The sequence below is a fragment of the Glycine max genome, chromosome 2, assembly GCF_000004515.6.
Source record: "Glycine max cultivar Williams 82 chromosome 2, Glycine_max_v4.0, whole genome shotgun sequence".
Classification (NCBI taxonomy): domain Eukaryota; kingdom Viridiplantae; phylum Streptophyta; class Magnoliopsida; order Fabales; family Fabaceae; genus Glycine; species Glycine max.
In genome coordinates this window covers 11,215,966-11,240,783 of record NC_016089.4, presented here as the reverse complement: position 1 = coordinate 11,240,783, position 24,818 = coordinate 11,215,966, and the positions used below count along the sequence as shown (strand labels likewise).

At 35.0% G+C, this 24,818-nt stretch overlaps 2 protein-coding genes and 1 pseudogene across 4 annotated transcripts; 2 read left to right on the top strand and 1 right to left on the bottom strand.

The window, feature by feature from the left end:
- The first annotated feature begins 1,876 nt into the window (after positions 1–1,876).
- On the top strand, positions 1,877–9,451 carry LOC100809462 (probable arabinosyltransferase ARAD1; annotated as a pseudogene).
- A 2,099-nt stretch (positions 9,452–11,550) lies between these two features.
- Positions 11,551–13,636, top strand: LOC100808913 (putative pentatricopeptide repeat-containing protein At1g26500). Its single transcript, XM_014766574.3, is given in 1 exon segment — positions 11,551–13,636. A coding segment is annotated over 1 exon segment (1,488 nt). The 5' UTR covers positions 11,551–11,849; the 3' UTR covers positions 13,338–13,636.
- Positions 13,637–15,279: 1,643 nt separating this feature from the next.
- Positions 15,280–19,909, bottom strand: LOC100799663 (probable methyltransferase PMT4). Of its 3 annotated transcripts, none has more exons than XM_006574871.4 (10): positions 19,699–19,909; positions 18,668–19,491; positions 18,359–18,494; positions 17,945–18,185; positions 17,512–17,737; positions 17,201–17,361; positions 16,789–17,092; positions 16,565–16,697; positions 16,080–16,284; positions 15,280–15,651 (listed from the first exon to the last, which is right to left on the bottom strand). In XM_006574871.4, the coding sequence occupies exons 2-9, from the start codon at positions 19,177–19,179 to the stop codon at positions 16,135–16,137; spliced, it is 1,863 nt and encodes a 620-aa protein (XP_006574934.1). In that variant the 5' UTR covers positions 19,180–19,491; positions 19,699–19,909; the 3' UTR covers positions 15,280–15,651; positions 16,080–16,134. The 3 variants fall into 3 exon arrangements, with proteins under 3 accessions (XP_006574934.1, XP_006574936.1, XP_006574937.1); XM_006574873.3 differs by lacking the exon at positions 19,699–19,909 and adding an exon at positions 19,603–19,697; XM_006574874.4 differs by lacking the exons at positions 15,280–15,651; positions 19,699–19,909 and having other exon boundaries at positions 16,160–16,302; positions 18,668–19,692.
- Positions 19,910–24,818: the final 4,909 nt, after the last annotated feature.

Here is a 24,818-nt window from a genome sequence, read left to right as displayed (position 1 = left end):
TAAATTACAATACACATTATACTATTAGCATGTACTTTGCATGAAGAAGGAATGTAGCATTAAATGCACCAACAGACCCAAGACCTTAGATGAAGAATAGAGTGAGGAATCCAATCGTTGAAAGACAACAGATACTTGAAGATGAAGGATATATTTAAAAGAAACTTTGAAGAAAAAGACACAAATCATCTACGCAAATCATTCTTTCTTATAAAGCTTTTTGTAAATCCTTGTAAAGATAAAAAGACTAAAAGTGTGAGTGATATATTCATCTGTTAGACGATCATACTTGTTAATTAGTGTGCAATTTTCCAACAAATCTAGTTGATTTGTTTAGAGCTAGTAGTGATTTGGTAGGACGAAGAATATTGGATTTAAATCAAGCTTGGGATAGAGCTTGCAAGTGTAAGAGCCAGAAGTTACAATGAATAATACTTGTAACTTTGATAAGTTAGCGAAAACTTGGTGGTTGCCAAGAGCTGGACGTAATCTTGAGATTGAGACAAACTAGTATAAATTCTTTGTATACTTTTCTTATGGTTTAACTGATAAAGGGTTTTGAATTTGTTTTGAAATCTTATATCTTCTTTGTTTTTTGCTTTTCTCATTGTTTGATACTTTCATCTTATGTTTTTCAGCCTATAAATGGGAACCTCTAGTAAGATTCCAAGGCAAAATTTGTAGATTAATCAAATTAAGTATTTCTTTATTGTGAGAGCTCCACTTTGTTCTTGGGTTAAGAATCACGATTAGGATCACACTTTCTTTAACAACTTTGATTTTACGGTCGACAGATAAGATTAGGATCAAGTTTCTCTTTGTTTTCTCTACCTATTTTTCCAAACGGTCCATAAGTAGATTCATATTATTACTTCCTTAACTATATTTATATTTATCAATATTATTATTGTTATTAGACTTAATTATACTTTTAGATCCTAATAATCAAATAATAAATATAACAACTTTAATATTTTTTTTAAAAAAAATTCAACACATAAATGAGTGAAGAATATTTGAATTAAAAATAAATATTTTCTATAAACAGTAGATGTCACATCAAAACTTTTGTAGAAGTTATAAAGATAGATTCCTAACAAGTAAAAAGGAATAAATAAGTGACACAAAATAGTGGAGTTCAAAGCTTAGAAGTCCATTTCCATTGTTAGACCCTATTCATTTGCTCTCTTCTTCCATTTCATTCCATTCCAACTCTACACACATTGTCACAAAAACTAAATAGTCTATTTTTTTATGTCAACAACCACAGTTGCACCACTAAAGCAACATCTTTCTTTTCTTCTTCTTGTTTCTATTATGTTGAGATGATAGGAAATGTGGATCTCCTTGTTTCTAATCTCAATTGGGTTTTAACACACTGTTTATCTATGTAGCTAGTAATCACTCATCACATCTCGGGTTGGTAATTTCAATGAATAGTGAATGGTGCTATTAATGCCCTCTTTAAAACTATTCACTTTTGGAGGTTCATGTTGTATTGTTTGTGTATGATCATACCCTTCTTCATTGTCTTTGTAGTTTGTACAATTTCTCTTAAGACATGGCAAAGTTAACCATGATTTATGATTGTGCCAAATAGTGGAGTGCATAGTGGTGTGTGAATTGTTGAAATAGTAATTGGAGTACTATAACAATTGCTGAGAGAAATAATGCTTCTTTCCTCAAGATTGTTTCTAGAAAGTCGTTGCTTTTCCTCTTCATAATGACATTTGTTTTGTTCATCATGTCTTGGTTCTTTGTTCTGCGATCCACGAGTAGTTCTCATTTCTTTGACCACAAATTGTTGCCCAATTCAAAGCTTTTCTCTACCTTAGATGGTTCAAAGCCTCATATGTAGAAGCAAAATGTTGAATCTATGTTTGGGAATCGGGCGATCCTTGTGGATAATGAAGATGTAGTAGAAGAGGCAAGTGAGACAAAAACTCTCAATGGGAAAGAAAAACTACTGAAACATGATGAGGTTGTTCTTAAGGTTTTCTTGTATGATTTACCACCAGAATTCCATTTTGGACTCCTAGATGGGAAACCAAGTGGAAATAGTGTGTGGCCTGATGTTAGAACTAATATACCTGGTTACCCTGGGGGCTTGAATTTGCAACATAGTATAGAGTTATGGCTTTCATTGGATATTCTTGCTTCAGAATTTCCTCAAGCCTCTAAGGCTAGGACTGTAATCCGAGTTCGAAACTCTAGTGAAGCCAATATTATATTTGTGCCATTCTTTTCATCTTTGAGCTATAACCGCTACTCCAAAGGTAGCCCTCATGTAAAGAAGAGCAGAAACAAGATACTGCAAGAAAAGTTAGTGAAGTATTTGACAACGCAAGAGGAACGGAAGAGATCGGGAGGAAATGATCATTTGATTTTAGCACACCATCCCAAAAGTATGTTGGATGCAAGAATGAAGTTGTGGCCTGCTACTTTCATTCTTTCAGACTTTGGAAGGTATCCTCCAAATATAGCTAATGTTGAAAAGGATGTGATTGCACCATATAAACATTTAATCAATTTCTATGTCAATGACAACTCCAACTTCGATAGCCGACCAACATTGTTGTACTTCCAAGGGGCAATATATAGAAAAGATGTATGCTCTTCTTATTCTTTATTCATATCTTGGTTGTTCTGGCTTTTTTTAATAGCTTTTTAGAAAAGATAATTCTTCATTGACATCCAGAACTTATTAAGTTAGAGAACATTTTACTTCTATATTATAATTAAATAGTGTTTAAGGGGGCTAATGGGGTCCCTATTCTATAAGAGTCACTTGATAGGTATCTTAAAGGAGCAATCTTTGACGATTTTGCATCCTTTCATGAAGGTCTGCTACATTGCCTCTTGGCTATTAAATCATAACAATATAGAGTAAATAACGAAGGAATCCATATTAGCTAAATTAGAGTATTATGTGGTTCAACGAGTCTGAAATTGGTGAAATTTGAATCCCTGAGTTGATGTCTACACTGGTTGGTTGAATACCAAGTTCTTGTCACGAAATATGTTCTATCATAAGTTTCTTTGCTTCTCCATGCTTCCAACACAGTGTACATGCTAATGATCATATCTTTGCCCAACTAAGTTAAAGTACTGCAGGAGGAACTTTTCTTAAGAATATCTTTCTTTGGGAATTATGGTGCCATATCTAGTAAATTTTATGTACAAATATTGGTCTGATGCAATATCAATTTCCAAAGGAGAAATTCCTTGTCTAAAATAAATAAAAATATTGATGTTTTGGTCATCTTAGTTACATAATGTTATGCAATTGTTCTGAAACAATTATAAGAGGGAGAATTGTGAAGTATGCTTTTTATTGTTATAAGTAGAAAATCAATGTAGTTTGTCTTGTAATCACTTCCATCGATTGTATGCCAGATTCAATTCCAAGTTAAACCAAAATGATATTCACTTTAAGTATTTGTCTTGTGTCTTGTTCTGTAATAATTTTTGTTCTCACTAGTCTAAATTGTACATATGTTTTGTAATTTAGGGGTTTAGCTCAAGTTGCATGAGTTATTGTAAATCTTCTAGTACTAATTATGCTTATCTTGAATTTCTTTTCCTTTTGATCAGGGAGGTTTAGCGCGACAAGAGTTGTTCTATCTTCTGAAAAATGAAAAGGATATGCATTTTTCCTTTGGAAGTATTGGGAAAGATGGAATCAAGAAAGCAATAGAAGGCATGCATGCTTCCAAGTTCTACCTCAACATAGCCGGTGACACCCCTTCATTGAACCGCTTATTCGATGCCATCGCTAGTTATTGTGGCCCTGTCATCATCGATGATAAAATTGAGCTACCATATGAAGATGTCATTGATTACTCCGAGTTCTGCATATTTGTTTATACTAGTGATGCTATCAAAGAAAATTTTCTAATAAACTTCATCAGGGTTATTGCCAAAGAAGAGTGGTGATAAGTGCTATGAACACAAGGATCTGGTTTCGAGGGACTAGTGCCTCCAAAAGAAAAGAGAGAGAGAAGGTAATTTATTAATTTTCATTGATGATTGATGTTGTTATTACATAATAATATATATACTGAATTCTACATAACAAAATTTGTCCTTTTGTGATCTAGAATATCAGCAATTTGTTATTCTTGTCTCCTAATTACCAACATCAAATCTTGCAGCATCATTCCCTCACGATCATGAGTGCTCAGACGAAATCCTTAAGGTAAGCAGGCCTTGAAATCTTTCTTTTGGTCTTGCTTCCTGTTTGCACCTCTATTTCTGCTTGTTGTGCGTGATCATTTGCTAATGGCACCTTTGTGTTTGTTGCGTCTTTGCCTCTGCTTGTTGTGTTTTCCCATGTGTTTGTTATGCTATCAACCGGTGGCCCTTGCAGAATCACCTTATCCTCAAGGTGATATTCTTTTTGTAGTGTACCTTAGTCTTCCCATGAGGTGTCGTCATGGGAGAGTCCCTGCCATTGCACCAACACCTCCCATGGTCCCGACGGTGATAACCTTCGATAGTTCAAGATGGCTAGAGGAGAGATGCGAGGTTGGTTCTGAAAGAATTGGCTAGGCAATTGAACAGCTTCATCGAGTTTAGGGGAGCCCTGGAATGGTTTCAATATAGAGCAATGGAAGACTGGATGTATACGAATCCCCTTCGAGAGTTGCAGACGATATGCCACGGGTCCAATGCGCTCCAACACCTTGAAGGGTTCATAGAAGTGCTTTGCCAAATTGCCTTTTACTTCTGAGGAATCCTTGGTCGAGAGTGGGTGGCGTGGCCGAAGTTTAAGAAGAACCCAATCTCTTGGCTAATACACCACGTCCCGACGTTTGGTGTTTGCAACCTACTTCATAGTGGTCTGAGCTTTAAGGAGCTTCTTCTTGACGATTCTGAAAGTTTCATCTCTATCTGTAAGTATGTCCTCCACTGCGTCAAGCTTTGATGAGCCTGCAAGGTAATCGAGAAAATTAAATGGTTTGCACTCGAAAGTGATTTCGTATGGGGTAGACCCTGTTGCTGCATTCCAAGAGGTATTGTGGGACCACTCAACCCAGAGGAGTAGTTTGCCCCACGTTCATGGTTTACTATGCGTGAAGGCCTGGAGGTACTGCTCTATCACCCTGTTCATGACCTCTGTTTGGTCATCGCTCTACAGATGGTAGGTAAAGATCATCCACAACTGAGTTCCATTGTATTGAAATAACTCTTGCCAAAATTTTCTCATGAATAGAGGATCCCTGTCGTAGACCAAGCTTCGAGGTAACCAGTGGATTTTTCCTACGTATCCACGAATAAAGAGGCCATGGTGTGAGCAGTGTGCGAAGTGGGCAACATTCCCAAATGAATTCCTTTAGAAAAAGGGTCAACCACGACCAGGATAACCGTGTTGTCATGATAAGGGGGAAGGACGGAGATGAAGTCCAGGGAGAGGTCTTCCCATGGACGATGCAACACTGACAATGGACATAACAACCCTACGATTTTCTTTGTTTCGTACTTAGTTTGCTAGCAATTGACACACTGGGAAACAAAGCGAGTGACATACTCATGGAGACCTGGCTAATAGAAATTCTTTGTTATGCGGGCAAAAGTTTTGGCTATGCCCATGTGACCTCCTATCGGAGTGGAGTGATACTTTGTGAGTAGGGTGGGGATCATCAGAAATCCTCGCGGTAGCCAAATATGCCTCTTGTGAAGAACCAAATTATTAGTAATGGTGAAATTGGGATGTGCAGTTGGTGATTGCAGAATTGCGTTCTTGTGGTCGACATAAACAGGACAGGCTTCTAGTTGCTGATGGAGCTCCAAAATGAAGGTAAGACATGGCACTGAGAGCGTCATTAGTGAAGAGCGAGGCTGCTCAGGGAGACGGGATAGTGCGTCCATGACTTGATTGTGGGTTCCGGAGCAATAAATGATTTGATAATCATAGCCCATCAGTCGCGCTAGATAAGTGTGTTGCTCCGGTGACTGAATTGCCAGAGTGAGCAACTCCTTAAGGCTCCGATGATCAATGATGATTAGAAAAGGGTGTCCTAGTAAGTATTGACGCCACCGTTTGACCGCCATGGTTATTTCGAATAATTCTCGCACGTAGGTGGACGCACTAAAGAGCTTTGCGGTGAAAGGCTTACTGAAAAAGGCTATGGGGTGACCTTGCTGAGATAGGACTGCTCCCATACCAACCCCGGAAGCGTTAGTCTCTATGGTGAAAGGCAGGGCAAAATCCAAAAAGGCGAGTACTGGTGCCTCCGACAATGCCTGCTTCAAGTGCTCGAAGGATGTTTGGGCTTGTGTTGACCAGTGAAATCGATCCAGAGTGGCAATTTGCACCAAAAGAGCTACTATGGAGGCATATCCTTTAATGAATTGCCGATAGAATCCGATGAGGCCCAAAAAATTGCGCACTGCCCTGATAGATTGAGGAACCGACCATTGTTGGATGGCCTCGACCTTAGAAGTGACAGGTTGCACACCTTCGTAGGATACCAAATGGCCAAGGTATTCAACCTGGGTCTGTGCAAAAAAACACTTAGAGAGTTTTAGAACAAATTAATGATCAAGCAATACCTGGAACGCGACCTCCAAATGAGTAAGATGTTTTTCAAACGAAGCGCTGTAAATGAGGATATCATCGAAGAAAACGATAATGAAGCATCGGAGGTAAGGTCGGAAAAGTGAATTCATGGTGGTCTGAAAGGAAGAAGGAGCATTACACAGGCCAAATGGCATTACTCGAAACTCATAATGGCCATGATGAGTTCGAAAAGCGGTTGTCAGGATGTCTCCAGCGTGCATGAATTTGGTGGTATCCCTGGAGCAAGTCCAGTTTTGAAAAGCAACGAGCACCTCCGAGCTCATCCAGAAGCTCGTCAATGGTAGGAATGGGGAAGCGATCCTTGACGGTGAGTGCATTTAAAGCCCGATAATCCACACAAAACCTCCACGAGTCGTCCCGCTTCTTAACCAACAACATCGAAGACGAAAATGGGCTTATGCTGGGTTGTATGAGGCCCTTCTGAAGCATGAGCTCAACCTGGTTCTCGATTTCTTGCTTTTGGAAATGAGGGTAACGGTACAATCGCAGATTCATCGGAGTAGCTTGTGGTATCAAATGGATTCGGTGATCAGTAGTTCTTTCAGGTGGGAGGTGGTCAGGGGTCTGGAATAGAGAATGGAACCTATCGATGAGAGCTTGGAGGACAAGGAAGATGCCCATGGCAACCCCCGGTGATCCTTCATCGTGGAGCACTGCCACATGGAAGTACAAACTATCCGGTTGGATGTGGAGGAGTCTGTGAAATTGCGATGAGGATAAGGAGTTCAGGGTAGTCTCCGTATCGCCTTTGAGTTCAACAAAATTACCAGCATGGAAGAACTTCATGCATAATGAGTTGTAATTAGTAAGTATCGGCCCCAAGGATTTTAACCACTGGACGCTGAGAACGACGTTGGCACCGACGATGGGCAGGACATGAAGGTCCACCATGAATTGCGTGGCCTGAATGGTTATCGTGATAGCTTCGCATAAGAAATTGCACTCCAATTGCTGACCATTTCCCACTATGGCCTGCAAGGGAGTGGTGCTTCGAGTTGGCAAGCCCAAATGGTACACGAGCTGGTGTTGAATGAAGTTGTGCGTACTGTCGCTATCCACCAGCAGTATGACTTGATGGTTGCCAATGGCCCCCATGAATTGGAGTGTCTCCGGAGTGACGTTACCAGCCAAGGAGTTGAAACTTATTTGGGTCGGGTATGGGTGAACAGGGTCGGGTTTGGGTTGCGGGTCGCGCTACTCTATATGAGAAGAAAGGGGGTCCTCGTCCTCAGAGATGAGGAGAAAAACCCTAGAGGTGCATCTATGGTCTCTATGGTATTTCTCATCACAATTAAAATATAGCCCACGCTTCCGCCGTGCGGCAATTTCCTCATGAGTTAGGCGTTTCACTGTGGGAGGGGAGGGACGAGTGGGTGAAGGCAGTAAGGGGGAAGATGAAGGGGGAACTGTGCGGAGAGGAAGAGGCTGTGTGAGGGGAGGAGGAGGTAGGGGTGGTGAGGGTCGGGGACGTAAGTTATGGCGGGCATCGAGGAGCTTCTCCTCCTAAAGGCAGGCGAGGCCAGCAGCCTGAACGAGGGTCAAAGGCTAGTGAGCCTGAACCTCGCGGTAGATTTCGGGGGTGAGGCCCGAAATAAAGCAGTTGAGCAGGAACGACAGAGGAAGACCGATCGTGCGATGGGCAAGGTCCTCAAAGGCGGACAAATACTTCGCCACTGTCCCACACTGAGTCAATTTGAACAAAGTCCCCATCCGGTTTTCATACTGCGAAGGGGCAAAGCGTGTCTGAAGAGCTTTAAGGAAAGTTGGCCAGGAGGTGAATTGGCCATTTCCAATCATCCACTGGAACCAAGCCAAAGCGCGGCCATCCATGTAAAATGACGCGACGATAAGTCTTTCGTTCTCCGATGTCTTATGGTATTCAAAAAATCGGGTGATCTTAAAGATCCAGCCCAGGGGGTCAGTACCATCGAAACGAGGTACATCTAATTTTATCTTGTGTGTGGTGGCAGGAGTAGAAGATGGAGGTGGTGAGGGTGAAGGTGTTGCAAGATTGGGAAGTACAGGATGAAGACGATGAAGGAGCACGTCAAGTTTCAGGGTCACGGCTTGGAGTGTTTCGCCAAGGGAAATATGGTGAATGGTTAGTTTATGGATAGCATCCTCAAGGGTGGGTGAAGAATCGACCATGGAAGGATCAACGAGGGCACCAAGATGATAGGTGCTATGAATGCAAGGATCTGGTTTCGAGGGACCAATGCCTCAGAAGAAAAGAGAGAGAGAATGTAATTTGTTAATTTTCATTGATGATTGATGCTATTATTACATAGTAATATATATACTGAATTCTACATAACAAAATTTGTCCTTTTGTGATCTAGAATATCACCAATTCGTTATTATTGTCTCCTAATTACCAGCATCAAATCTTGCAGCATCATTCCCTCACGATCATGAGTGCTCAGATGAAATTCTTGAGGTAAGCAGGCCTTGAAATCTTTCTTTTGATCTTGCTTGCTGTTTGCACCTCTATTTCTGCTTGTTGTGCGTGATCATCTGCTAATGGCACCTCTGTGTTTGCTACGTCTTTGCCTCTACTTGTTGTGTTCTCCCGTGTGTTTGTTATGCTATCAAGTGGACACAAATGTGGAACAAGTTGAAAGAGGTTGAACATGTTTGTTATGCTATCAAGTGGACACAAATGTGGAACAAGTTGAAAGAGGTTGAACATTTCTAGAATTTCACTTCCCTTCTAAGGAAAATGACGCTGTCCAAATGATTTGGCAGGCTGTTGCACGTAAGGTTCCTCCTATGAGATTAAAGCTAAATAGGTTTGAGAGGATTTCTAGGTCTCCTCCAAGTCCAGACGAAGGACTAAGATCAATACCTGCTCCAAAGAATTTTTGGTGAAAAATGGTAACACTGATCTGGATATGAAAAATGTCATAGTTTTATTACATTTGGAATTGTGAGAACATTTCTTATATCTTGATATTGACATTTTAACATTTTTTTTCTTATTATAAAGTTCTCACTTCTGATTTTGATACGGACATTATTGTATTGCTCTTACAAAAAGATTTGTAATAGGAAAGATGTTCATTTCTAGTTGGGGTATATGAATAAGATTTCTTTTGTGTATCATTTGTTCATGCAACCCGTCCCAACAAGTTACTAGTCAGTCGATCATAAGTGTATTTAGACGAGCTGTGCCTGTCTTTAAACATATTTTAAAACAATTTATGTGTAATTTGGGTAAACCTCAAGGAGTATAATTTAAAAAATGATAGTGTATATGTTTATATTTTATTTTGTGAGGAAAAACTTAACATTAGAAAAATATAAGAGAAATTTACTTATATTTACAAACATAAGAATTTAAAGTATAAAAAAATTAATGTGACATAAAAGAAATATAAATTTTAAAATAAAATATTTTAAATCACATTAAAATTACACATGTTAAAATAAATAATGACTTGATATAAAATTATCTCAATTTTGAATTTGGAGATTAATATTGTAGATTTATTTCAATAACGCTTTATTGAGTATTTTTTTATGAATTTTTATTCTCTTAAATTAATTCAAAATAATTAAAACAACATCTAAAAAGTAAAAATATTATAAAACTTAATTGTAAAAAAGTAATACATTAAAAATTAAAAATTGATGTTTAAAAAAATAAAAAAATAGAGTTAAATAAAATAAAATTTTAATGGTTAATGCATAAAAATATGTAGTAATTTTATAACATATTACTTGTTTATATTTTAGTATATATATGGAATTTTTTTCCAGTCTATTGGACAAATTCTCTTTTTTCTATCTAATTATTGAGTATCTTGGCTTGCAACGCAAAGGTTTAACATGATATCAAATTTTAAAATAAAAAATTTTAAACTACGGTAAAGTTACATATTTTAATAAAAGCACATAAAATATAAAATCATACTTCACTTGCATTAATGAATTAATTTTATATTTTTCTCTTATTATTTTATAACTTTATATAAAATACTTCACTTGCAGTCTACTACGGTGGGAGAGTAGAACATGACTCCTACGGGACCCACGATTTAAAAATAATGAAGGAGAAACAAATAATTTTTTTTATTCTGAATCATCAATTTACAAATAAATATATCTGACTTTCTAAAATTTCATTTCTACAGTAAGAGATATGTTATACTCTCCCATCCAGGTTTGTTTTCAATATTTTTTTTTTTTTATCAATATCATCATAATAAAAAACAAACTTGATTCTCATTTTACTCGAGTATGTTCTTCCAATCTCACAAAGGCAATTAGGGCAGAAGCCAAATGATGAAACATTTTTCTAACCCCTAATTTATAACTTAATCATTTTAGTCTCCTTTCTTCACACACACTAAAAAAATAATAGAAGTGTCAAAGTGAGTCAGAATCCGATAAGCTAACCCAACAAATCATGAATGCCAGCGAATCTGGAAGTGTGTATTATAAAAATAGAATTCACAATTATGGGACAATAACAACTCAACTCACTTAAGCAGCAGGCTAAATGGATTTGAGTTGAATTTGAGTCAAGTTGATCTATTTAACCTATTTATTTATTTATTTTTATAAAAGAAATACTTGTATTCTTCCTTGATGTAAGTAGATCACTTGCTCATATTATTTGAAAGATAATATTATATGCTTAAACGATGTTATTTAAATCACTTTATCGTGTTACACTTTCTATTTGGAATTGTTATTTCAATCTTAAATTACTTGATATTTAAATATTATAATACTATTATTTGTATTTGTATTTAAATCATTTGAATGTTATTATGAGAAAAATGTGACCTTTTTTATATAAAAAACATGATTAATTTTTGGTTAAATTACTTTTTCCTCTTAATTTATAATTTAGATTCGATTTGATCCTTAATTTATAAAATTAATTCAATTTAATTTTTTTTATATAAAACTGACAGTTTTAAAAAATATGTATTATGTGATAATTTAAAATTATTTAGTAACATAAAGTATAATTTCTTAACAATATTGATCCAATTTAGATGATAGGATCAAATTAAATTATTTTTAAAAATTAGAGGACTAGATTGGATTAAAAAAATAAAATTAAATGAATCTAAAAAATAAATTAGAGAAAAAAAATAATTTGGGTTTTGTGATTTTCTTGGCTCACCAAAAAGTAAGCTGAGTTAAAGTTAACTCGTTTATAGCATGAACAGTTGACCTGCTTTAACACTTCTAAAAAATACGGCTTAAAAACCTTTAAAAAGAAAAACCTCAAACGCTTAAAAACCAGAATGTAATGCTTCTTCTCCGGCGAACCGCCACGCTCATATTGTCAACCCCCTTCTCCCTCCAACCCCGCCGCCGCCGCCACATTTCTCCGGTGAACCCCGACCACCTCCTCCGAGTCAGCACCATCCTGTACTAGCAGCAGAACTCGCCCGAGCCACGACTCACCTCCAAACTCGCCTCGTCCGAGTTCCAACTCACCCACGAGTTCTTCCTCAATGTATGCAACAAATTCCCCTATTCATGGCGACCCGTTTACCGTTTCTTCCTCTACACGCAATCCAAGCCTCACTTCACCCACACCATCGTCTCCTTCAACAAAATGCTCGACGTGATAGGCAAGTCCCGCAACATCGACCTCTTCTGGGACCTTCTAAACGACATGGCGTGCCGTCGTTTCGTTAACGACAAGACCTTTGTCACTGCCCTGAGGACTCTGGGTGGTGCCAGGGAGCTTAAGAAGTGTGTGGAGTTTTTCCATTTGGTGAATTCTAATGGGTGTGAATACAATTTGGGAACTTTGAATAAGATTATTGAGGCAATGTGTAAGAGTAGGCTTGTTGAGGAGGCCAAATTTGTTGTTTTCAAGTTGAGGGAGTGTGTTAGGCCTGATGGTGTGACTTAAAGGAATTTGATTAGAGGGTATTGTGATAAGGGTGATTTGGTTGAGGCTTCTAAAGTTTGGAACTTGATGGAGGATGAGGGTTTTGAGGCTGATGTTGATGCTGTGGAGAAAATGATGGAGACCCTTTTTAACGTGAATGAGTATGGTGAGGCTTTGAGGCTCTTTGAGACATTGAGGTTCAAGAGGATGGATGAGCTAGGTGCCTCGACTTATGGGCTGGTGATTAGATGGTTGTGCAAGAAGGGGATGACGGCCCAGGCTCACGAGGTGTTTGTCGAAATGCACAAGAGGGGTGTTTGGGTTGAGAACTCGACGTTGGGGGATGTTGTGTATGGGCTTCTAATGAGGAGGAGAGTTAGAGAGGCTTATGGAGTTTTTGAGGGGATTGAGGCGCCGGATTTGAGTGTGTATCACGGGTTGATAAAGGGGCTTCTGAAGCTGAGGAGGGCCGGTGAGGCGACTCAGGTGTTTAGGGAGATGATAGGGAGAGGTTGCGAGCCGACTATGCCCAGGTACATACTGCTGCTGCAAGGGCATTTGGGGAGGAGGGGGAGGAAAGGGTCTGATCCGCTTGTGAATTTCGACACTATTTTTGTTGGGGGGATGGTGAAGGCAGGGAAGTCAAAGGAAGCTACTAAGTATGTGGAGAGGGTGTTGAACAGAGGAATGGAGGTGCCAAGGTTTGATTATAATAAGTTTTTGCACTCCTTTTCGAATGAGGAAGGTGTGCATATGTTTGAGGATGTGGGAAAGAAGTTGAGAGAGGTGGGTTTGGTTGATTTGGCAGATATACTTGAGAGATATGGGCAGAAGATGGCTACTAGAGATAGGAGAAGGAACAGAAGTCCAATAACTGAAGATTCTAATGACTGATATCATTAGGTTGTGTAAATCTATACACTATGTAAATTTGTGTCAAAAACCAAAGTTTATTAGAAATGAAGTAGGTAATTGATAAAAAATCTTAACATTTTTAAGCTTAGGAACAGCAACCTAACCTGCAAGGAGCACATGATTCAGGTTGATATGCCCTTAAATATTACTATCATCATCGATTTTCCAGTTTCATATACAAGCTACCTATGTCTCTCTCCAATTATTGGAGGTTTCTATGAAACAATAATTTAAAATAATGGTTTAGGGTGAGCATGTGCCTTTTACTGTTTCTGTCTTTCTGAAGATCAGTTGTGTACTTTCATTTGTTGTTCTTATTCTTATATTTAAAAAAATAAAATTCTCAAAAGAAAAACATCTACATTTTTCTTGTTTCCAATTGATTTATTTATTTAAAAAAAACAACTCTGGGTAGAAAGACATCTACATCTTTCTTGTTTCCAAGATAATCCATCCTCAAAAGATCACTGCAGTAGTGCATGTCCTTTATGGAACGTTTATGTCAATCAAGCTTTATTAATTTTAAGTAATTGGAGTAAACACGTACTATGCAGGCTTTAAAATTTTGTACCTAAAATGATTAATAACAATTCCTTTGGTTTACTTTTTGTTTTTGCTTCTAAACTTCTAATACAAGTAGAGTGATACTAAAACCCTACGGGATCGACTTTATTGCATGAGTGGATTCTTGACTTTTGTATCAACCTTTTTCTTGAGCGGTAGTATTGGTTCTGTAATTGGTTATTTGTAACAATCCTTTCAATCTGTTAATTTCCTTAAGCACAATGTCTTGTTCTAAGTAGGTTCGTAAATGTGAGTTATTTATTTATTTTAAAATATACCGAATGTCAATCAATACTCATTTTTTTCATATAATTTTGATTTGTCTGATCTCAGAATTTGAAAGTGGTATGATACTATGATGCAATGTGATGTATATTAGAAAATTGAAAATAGCAGTGTCAAAGTTGAATTCATTTCTCAAACATGAAGATTGAAGAAGGTGCTGTGCTGCTCATTTATTAAGATTCAGCAATGTATGAAAGGGCACTGCTGCACTCACTACTCTTCAGGTGATCTTAGAAAGATGATTTTCTGCTGGGTTACGTTGCAGACCAAAATAATGGAGTGAAAGACTCTAGCAAACCACCCCCAAATTACCTATGGGAGATTTGGATAATCATCTCAAAGACATTTATTTTGGATTTGGACAAGTCTTAAAAGCTTTTGGAAGCATGTGAAAATAGTCAAGCATTCTATATGAGAGCCTATGTATGAGAGAATCCTTGGACAAATAGTTTTAGATTTTATATGAACACTTATGCGCTTGTATGTTTAAGAATGATTGTATGAATCACTTTGTTTTCATACTTTAATATGCATTGCCTCAGTCCCAATATATTGTTTTTCTTTACTGTGTTTCTTGTAAACATCTAATTTTTATTTATAAAATTATAGGTAATGGCATGTTTATTTGCGGATTTTCTGCCAAAGATGTGTGTTCTATTTTAACAGTTGAGCTATGTTTATATGGTCTTGAATTAACCTGGGAAGAGGTCTCCGTGATTAAAGTGTTGTCAAACTCTCAAGTAGCCTTGAACTTGTTAACTAAGAGTTGTTGTCATTTGCATTCTTCCTATATTCTAGTGCAAAGGATCCAAATATCTATTAGCATCAAGGACATAACATTTGAGTTCGTGTTGTGCATGAAGCTAACCAAGTTGCTGATAGTTTGGTTAAGCATGGAATGAAGTTAATGGGTCAATTTCATGTTTTTGAGGTAGTGACGGATTTTATCTGTAATACATGCAAATCTAGCTTGTATTAGCTTCTCTAGAGGCTTCTAGAGCCTTTTTGTTGTTATTCACAAAAAGGATTGCCCTGAATGATAAAAATACTTAATTAAGAATTGCTCTGTATATACCATCAACAGGAAAGAAAAATGCTCTTCATATGGTGAACACTGGCTCCAACTGTGTTACAGTCTCAAATTCATTTTTAAATTTCGTGGCCATTCATATTCTTTCTTATAAAAATCAGTGTGATTGTTCAACAAGTTGACATTTATGTCCAAATTCCAATGTTCAATAAAATAAATCATTAAGCAAAAATTTGCTAAAAAGATATAAATGAATGAATTACTACAAACACCTCTGACCAATAAAATGAATTGGAGCCTAAGTTCAACAAGAACCTCCACAATCCTCCGACCCAATTGCGCAAGAAGATGGAAAAATGTCAAGGCTTCGTGCAGTATATACAACCTGTGCCTGCTGAATAATCTATTTATTCCCTGAAATTGAAACAAAAACAAAAAAAATAATGCAGTTCAGTATGAAGGTAATTAAGTTTCAATACGTTCTGATATGCTACAGCCTGCAGAAGAATTCAATTTGCATATTTTTTGGAATCGATTTTTGGAAGATTCTCAGCTTAAACATCATAATTCAAAAGTAGCAATGCTTCTTGTAGATTAAAGTCATCATGGATGCTTAGATTCCATCCCTCACAATTTTGGAGGCAACATTATCAAAGCTTAGTTTGACAAAAACATAATACTAGTATAGTAGTATACAAAAGAATTCACATTAAGACCAATGCATATCCCATGTCCTACATGGTTCTAGAGTTTTACAGCATCCAGTAATGTTTGATTTTGTATTGAATTAAATTCCACCTACAGTCCTCTCACCAAGTACAGTAGAAGTTAAGAAGAATTACCAGAGCAAAACAGCGTGTTCATCCGCCAGGGTAAGACATAATAGAGCCAATCCAATCATTTTTTCAGAAATGGTTTCTGGCAAACAAGAAGCCGCTGGTCACTGCCATTCTTAAGGTCGATTACCCGTGCTTCCCAACGTACTTGTGCAGCAAGTGTGCGAGCCATCTCTATATCTCCCATGTTATCAGAAAGAATGACCCATCCCTACCAAGCCATGTAATGCTATACCAATATTAGGTTTCAAAGATCATTGACTCAGACAATTCCTTTTATTTCAAAAAGACAAAAAAGAATCCAAGATTGTGCATCACACCAACAAGTGAGCATGCATGAGTGACTGTCAAATACTTGGGAAAGAGGGTGTCAGATAATTCATAATTGTTCTGCTAATAAATGTAAAGTTTGAATTATGCATAATAGAAAAATCAAGTTATCACATTGATCGTTCCAGCACAAATAATTGTGACAGTAGGGGACAGTGTACCTCTGGACGCAGTATTCTATCCATCTCCAAGAATAAGTTCACCAAGCTGCACCTCTCTGAAGTGAGATGAGAAAGAAGTCCATTTGCATGAAGCATATCATATGTCCGAGGGTATGTGGGGAAAGGTTCACACCTAAAGATCAATCACCAGATCACATATATCAACCACTTATTTCACAAGAGTTTCCACAACTTGCCTAGACCAAGAATAAAAAGCAACTTACCAGTCATGCATAACACCAGCGAAACCTCTATCTAGTATAAAAGGAAGTGAATTAGAAGCAGTGGCAGGAACAACATTCATGACCCAAACTGATTTATTCTCTTCTAGAAGGGCAGTGTTCAACCCCCCGTATTTAGTACTCATGTCCATCACATTACGCATCATGTTAAATGGAGGTAATGGATCTTCATCTCCTGGTCTCTTTGGATGATCAGAGAAAATTAGTGGTGTAAGCAAAGACCAATAGTTCTTGAGAGCTGATCTCCAGAATTGCAAGTCTTCAAAAAAATCTTCAGGCTGAACACCTGCTATAACAGAGAGATGTCAATGAAAAGACAAAGCAGTACAAAATGTGAACGAAGTTAGAAAGAGGTAAAGCAAATGATATGAAAGCCTTTACAAACAATACTTTCCATTCATTTTAAGCTCAGCTGAACTCAATTCGTATCCAGAGGATCTATTCTGTATTGCAATCCAGCGCTTGCTAGAGGTCCCACTTATACATGGTTGAAGAGGCCGATAATACGACTGAGCATCATCATCTTCTTTGCATAATGGTATAGCATGCTTCTTTCTACAGTGTAAGGGAACATGTCACTAAAAGAATTACGGTAGCAGACTACTTCAAGAGACCCATGGAGCAAGCCTTTAGCAGAGCTAAAGGTAGTCAACATTAGTAATCTCAAATAAACAGTCTATAGACAATATTAGCAACTTTCTTTACCGAGATTCATAGCAATTAACATCAGCAGTCTTCTGCCAGATGAATGTCTCATCTTGCTGAGCTAGAGGAGTCCAACAGAGTTTCTGGGTCAGCTGTTCCATTGGCATCAACATGTTCCTCCTTTTCATTTGTGATGAACTTCCCTGTGACCTGCTTGTGGGTGAGGTTAACACAAAGTATCCTCCAGGTTTAAGAACACGGTCAACTTCTATAAGGAACATTCCATCTGTTCAACATGTCAATGTTAGAGAGCAAAAAGGAAGACAGTTAATAAAGAAGCTAAACGTTATTAGCTATAGTATAGAGCAAGCAGGCAACTAGGAAAGAAGAGGGAAGTAGTTTTTTTTTAAACAAATAATCCACAGTGAAGTCTACTACCTAGGAAGCAAATACGACTTGTGAATACCCATTAACAATAATATAATATAATTACCTTTTTCATCCCAAATGATGCCACATTGAGCACAATGAACCATGTCATATGATAATGAAGGATATGGAAGCTGTCTTGCAATGAAGTTGCCAATCACAGCTGGAAGGCCTCTCTCAAGGGCCAACTGAACCTGGCTACCTGTTGCCTCATATGGAGCAATGCAAACTGTCATTATTTTCAAAGGTGCCAAATGAGCTGCAAAGCTACCAAATCCACAATTAACGTCTAGTATAGTGTGAACCTGCCATAAAGTGATAATATAGAGCAGTCACATAATATGCAACAAAAACATCAAAATCCTTAAAGAGAATGAAAAAAGAGACTTTACTAAACATTAAACCATTTTGCACAAAAATCAGCCTTGTCAGACATTATGTTCCCCAAAGGCGAAATGATGATAAATGGAAGACTTACACCAGCTTGAGGAAGCTCATAGTCACTTCCCAACCCTATCATCTCTGCAAGTTGGCGAGAGTAATCTTTCATACCATCATAGATCAGTCCATCCTCTGAGTGGAAAGCAATTTGATTCTCTTCTAGAAGCATTAACCTAGATAATTCATTGCAAAATTATACAAATAGAAAAACCTTATTCATTATTAATGAATCGACAAACTCCTTGCAAAAACTGGAGTGCTTTTCTATAAGCAGTCAATTGTTATGGCCAAAACACTATTTTGGCCCAAAGATTCGCTCTAGTAATCAACATAGAGAAAGAAGTACCTTTTGGTCATACTTCCAGATGAAAGAAATTGGTTTTTGGTTATCTTCACATTTCCACTCCATATGACATCCCTGGCAGTTGGCCATTGCAAGGGAATTTTATATTCCTTAGGAGGGCGAACCAAACACCTCTCTGCTTCAACTAACAGTTCACAATGCCGGTCAAACTCCTCTCCGTCTTTAAACCCTGCTAACAAACTGGCTGAAACATTGTAACAAGGCACAAAATTCTCTCTTTCCTTGCCACAAAGGTCAAATTCTCTTTGTCTAGAGACACCCTGAGCCACGGACCTTAACTCTAAATAATCAACCGCCGCCTGCTCCTTAACCCTCCTATAGTTTGTGTAGATGAGAGACACAGGAATATGAGGTGCCGGATCAACAATATTAGAAGAAGATGAACCAAGAACAACAATCAGCACAAGCAGACTCATTAGCCACAAGAATAACCAGTTCACAGGAGGTCTAGGGCCAATAATGATTGACAATTTATTGAACCAAGAGCTTCTCATGTCCAAATCCTTGAACTTCCTTTGACAAAAAGATTCAAAACCCACACCAAATTCCACCAACCCAGAATTCCAAGAGCAGCAAGCAAAGTGAAAAGCCACAACAACCTATCATAACATAACACAGGATTCTATGAAACCCTCACTATCCCTTAAAGCATTGAAACAATAGCTCACATTCCTTCCCCAATAACGAAGGAATGTCAATGGATTCATCAAGACCCCAAATATGCTGCAAAAAGAGGGGCTAAAACTTCTGAATCCAAAGTCCCAATTCTGAATCAAACCCAATTCTGACAGCACCAATCAGATCACCTGCAACACAAATTCAAAAGAGATTCGATCCATCCATCAATCAATGTACACCCATTTCACATAAAGAAAATAAAAAATCTCAGAATAACAAAAAAAAAAATTAAAACTAACACAGATCAGATCAAAGGTGTTAAATAATTAAGTGCAAAAGAACATGGGAAAGAGAAAAGACAAAGGGAAATGGACAATTAGGGTTTTAGTTGGTACCAAGAAGTTGAGTTAGTTAAGAAGAGAGTGAGATTGATTGATAAAGCAAAAATTGATGGAATTGAGTCCAATTTTGTTGTGATGTCATGTTTGTCTTTTGGCATTTATATGCCAACAATCATTCATAAAACAGAACCATAAGAGAGAAAAAAGCAATAAACATTCATAAATGTTTTGGGTAACCGAAAACGAACAAGGAATAATTGTTCTTTAATGATTGTTTTTACTATCTCACTACGTAGCTTCAACGTTAGGGAACATATATTATGTTTTTGAAAAGGTGCAGTATATAATTTGTCTATCATCAAAATAAATTAGTACTAATATTTTAAGGTCGTTGAAGATATTGATTAAGAAATTAATAAATATTTTTATATAATTATTTCCGCTATCAATAAAACACTTGTTAACAATATCCGTATTTAATTATACACTTTTCATTTTAATAATTTTTTTTATCCAAGTTAATAGTAACTAGGGTAGCATAAATAACTAAAAAGGATTACATTTGATTAACTTTGTTGTTAAAAAAATCAAATTGTGGTTAAGTTATAATAGTCACACTAAAACGAGCTAGCGATTAAATTAGTTGTTGAAAATATTCCTTTCTAACGTTTTTTTTCCTGAAAAAATGTTTTTTTTAAACAACGGAAAATAAATTTATTAATATGACCCAAAACGGGTACAAGAAGTACAAATTTGGACAAACTAACATATAATTTATTTATTTTTCAACTTTTCCCTTGACTCCTCTTGTTTTCTATTTAACAAAAATTTAAATTCTGATTTTACACTATTATTTTGATACAAAGAGTATTTTTTGATAAATATTTTAATTTAATATTAATTAAATAAATTTATTGTATAAGAACTTATATGATATTTAATTGTTAAGTTTATTGAAATAAATTAAAAAAATTATAAATAGATTAAATTATGTTTATAAAATTAAATAAATTTCTTCCAAACTCTTTTAAACACTCATTTGCTAATGTTCCTAAACATGGAATCAAAAGAATAAATTACAATAGATGCAGTGTATTATGTTCGATAAATGTAGACAATAGCAGTAATGCATTAGATAATTATTTTGTCTAACAAAATTTAAATTATTAACATAAAATTTATAAATCAATGTTAATAATATGATATAGCACATTAATAAAATAATTCATCAATAATATATGTTATTTTATACTACTAAAATTATTTAGTAATATGACCTATCATGTTAATACAACTTAATATATACTAGATTAATAATATATTTTAATTAATTAAAAATCATATCAATAAAAATAAAACTATTAACTATTTTTTTCATTAATATATGAATTTTATTTTATAGTGATTTTTCTTGTTGTATATTTCTTTTAGAAGTGGAGAAAAAACTTGATGTAAAAGTAAAATTGTGATAAACTAGGATGAAAAAAAAAACATAGTTAACTACAATGAAAGATTTCAATAAAAATAACTAATAAAGTTTTCAGTAGAGAATAATTATTAACAAAGATAACGAATATTTCAAATCTATAATATAGTAACTAAAAAATTATGATAAACTTAGTCATTAAAGAAAGGGTTAACCACATGATTGTACTAATTTAAGAATTTTTTTCAAAGAAAAAAGGGTTAACAGAATTTAGTAAAAAAATCTTAAACGACAATTAAAACATTGTAATCACTTCACAGGTATACTAAATTATTTTAATTTTTACAAAAATAATTGTATAATTTTTTTTTTCATCAAAATACTTATAAAATTGGGTGGCAACAAAGTCTTTCCAGATTTACTATATCAAAAGAATTGTATAAAATGTAGTACAGTAGAAACCAAGTTGGCAAAGGTACGGCAACTTGGCGTCTTGATTTTAGTGCATTTGGTGATCTTGCTGTCAGTGAAATGGACGGCTAATAAATGAATAAATACGTGTACATGTTGGGCTAAATGGGGGCAATATTTTTGTGCCACCCAATCACATATTTTGTTGCTCACATTTTATATATTTGAAATTTATGTGTGCTGATTTGTCATTGTAAGTTATGTTTCGCAGAAATTAACTGATTATTAGGTTTATAGTTTGGTTACGTGGGGTAGAAGAGAAAAATAAAACTGAAAAGAAATATTTAAATTAAAATAATATTTTTAAGATGTGGAATCTATATAAATTTTTGAAATTTTTTCTCGATTCTTTTTAATTTAAATACAACCAAATCATAACTACGTGTTTGAGAATTTTTATATCAACGGATAATCAAACTAATGAATTATCAGCTCTAAAATTGAATTAATTTAAATTTGTGGGAAATTTTTAGAATAAATAATATATACTTTACTCTTAGTTTACATAGATCATGGCCAATTATATACGGGATTAAAGTCATTTTACGATTACTCTAAAACTAACATTAGTTATCTCTTTGTATCATGGACCCCGAGTATTAAAATATATGACTTGCATAAGCGTTTCAGGTATATTTATTATTAAAATTGTACTCTTTATAAAATTCATGGTTAACTTATGTATCAAAATGTTTTTATATGTAGGGAAAAACTCTTCTTCATTTACTGAAATTTTCCAGTATGAGAGATATAAATACAAAGGTCCTATGAAATCCATATAACTGGTGAGACCCCAACCCTTATAATTACTACTATCGTCCCTCATAATAGTTTGAATTCAAAGAATTCAATTCACCATCAAGTTATTAGTTATTAATTTGAATGATACTGAATTTAATTTTCTTAAATAACATTTTTAATTTAAATATTATAAATAAAAATAACATAATTGATAGAAAAGAATCATATAAAAGGTGATCAAACAAGTTTTTCAAAAAAGATTAATCATTAATAAAATTAATAAATATTTCATATCAATAACATAATTAAAAAAAATCAATTCAATATACTCACTTTTAAAATTTGAAATACAACTCATATATTAATCTGGACGGCCTAATCCTTAGAGTCCAGACCATGATCTTTCACATTTAAAAGGAAACGTGTCACTATAAATTTTAACTTATGCTTTTGTGGTATGCTAGTATTTCATTACACAGGCAACATTGTTAAAGAAGTATAACCTTTTTTGACTAGCATACCACCACGAACGCCTAAGTTAAAATATCGTATGTACAACTAAATTAAAAAAGTGTTTGACTAGTGTTATTTTTATTTATTACAACAGTTGCCTATTTTTATTTATACATTGACTTTATGGCTTTTTTTACTAATTAGCTGATGATTCCATCTTAATTAAGTATACTAAAATTTAAGTTGAAGACACTGCCGGCGCAAGAAGTCGATCAACATCCAAGTTAAAATTTCCAAAGGTTTTCTAAAGAAAATTGAAAACAAAATTAATTAGTAGTATTATTTTTTTTTCAAAATAAGTTAAACTGAATCTAGAGTAGTATAACAATTAATCTTGAAGGTATATAGTAGTATTACTCAACTTTGTTCCCACCCACCCCTCTGCGCATTGTTAGTTAAAGCTAACCGTAGAAAAAATAATTTGTAGTACTTTGTACATTTACTTTATGTGCATGCGCATTTAATTTAGTTATAGGTTGGCACATTACTAAAAGAGTTAGATTTGTAGGTAGCATTTGTGAAAGTTAAACATCTTTAAAAAGAAAAGACCAATACCTCAAAATAAAATCTGTTTCAAATCTTAGTATTAAAATATTTTGAACGGCTCAAGTTTAATATACACAATAACACATAATCATATTCGCCATCAATGGTTTTCATCTCATTGTTATAAAGAAAAAGTAAACATGGTGCTTAGTACTAGTATTTTATAGCAGCATTACTTGTTTCTCACTTCACTTGATGTTGTAGGTAACGGTTGTTGTTGATTGTAGAATCTAGAAGCTACAGATTCACCAAATCCAAATGGTTGTTATTAAGTTTGGTTAATGAACCACTAGGAAAAAAAAGGCAGAAGAATGATGGACCTATTCTTACCTACCGCATTGGCAGGTTTAACATTTGAATGAATGAATTATACCGATTAAAAGCTTTATATATTACTACTTTAAGTAAATGATGCACATTCTAAGGTAAACACACACAAACACAATTAATAACATACTCCAATTCATAACACCACAAAAATCTAAGCGATAAATAATATAATGCTTAACCAGAAGCCTACCAAGAAGACAAGAACATTGCTGTAACACAATATTAACCGATTCTTTATAAAGATGGACCTCTCTGTATCAAATGCTCCAAAACTTTATGGGTAAAATAAAAGTAAGTAAATGAATTACCCAAGCTAGGGCCAATTTGTCACTCCCACTGCAATATTCATGGACGAAACAAGATACAATTTTTGTAATTAAAGATAAAAAAATAAAGGAAAAATATATCTTGACACCCAAATACTAATACACACCTAGTGAGAGAGAAAGAAAATAGAGAAAAATATAAGTATAATGAGTTATATGAAGTGAAATAAAAAGAGATAAAGATAAATATTTTGGTGAGGTGTTTTTAAAAATAAAAGAATGTTAAAATATCACCACTAAAAAATAAAAATAGAAAACATTTTGTCAAACCAAAGGCCAATTTGCTACAGATTAAAAAATAATTTTGATGCAAAATAGTAATTACTTTTTTAAAAGAAAAAAAAGCTAATTTATGTTTATTTACAAGAGGAAAAAAAGTTAAATATTGTAACAAATTTTCCGATCACATAATCACAATTCATCATGTATAATAAATATATTAACTTTACACTATCAATTTATAGACATTAAACCTTATTTACAATCGAAGAAAACACTTTTTTTTAATGTGACTTTATGAGAAACTATTCAAAATAGCTTTCAGTTTTAATCAGATTTTATTTTTTCTATAGATTCTAATTATTTAAAAAAAAACTGAAATAAGCACAAGAACAACAAAAAAAAAAGTATTTTTTTAAAAGTGATTCACCAAAAAAAAAAACTATTACAAACAAACCGATTAATAGCACCTAAAAGTAGCAAGCTTGAAGCTTCACAATTGTGTATTTGTCCTAAAAGTCTTTATGAATATTAGTCAACTATAACTATTATGTATACAGCAAGCTGACACTTCAAACTTAGCCTATGAATGTGATTTAAAA

Excerpts from the sequence above, each read along its gene's own strand:
- LOC100799663 (XM_006574871.4), bottom strand. The coding sequence starts at position 19,179 with ATGAGAAGCTCTTGGTTCAATAAATTGTCAATCATTATTGGCCCTAGA. Across the intron at positions 18,495-18,667 it reads TCTGGAAGTATGACCAAAAG|GTTAATGCTTCTAGAAGAGA; the intron begins GTACTTCTTTCT and ends TGAATTATCTAG. Across the intron at positions 18,186-18,358 it reads ATGAGCTTCCTCAAGCTGGT|GTTCACACTATACTAGACGT; the intron begins GTAAGTCTTCCA and ends ACTTTATGGCAG.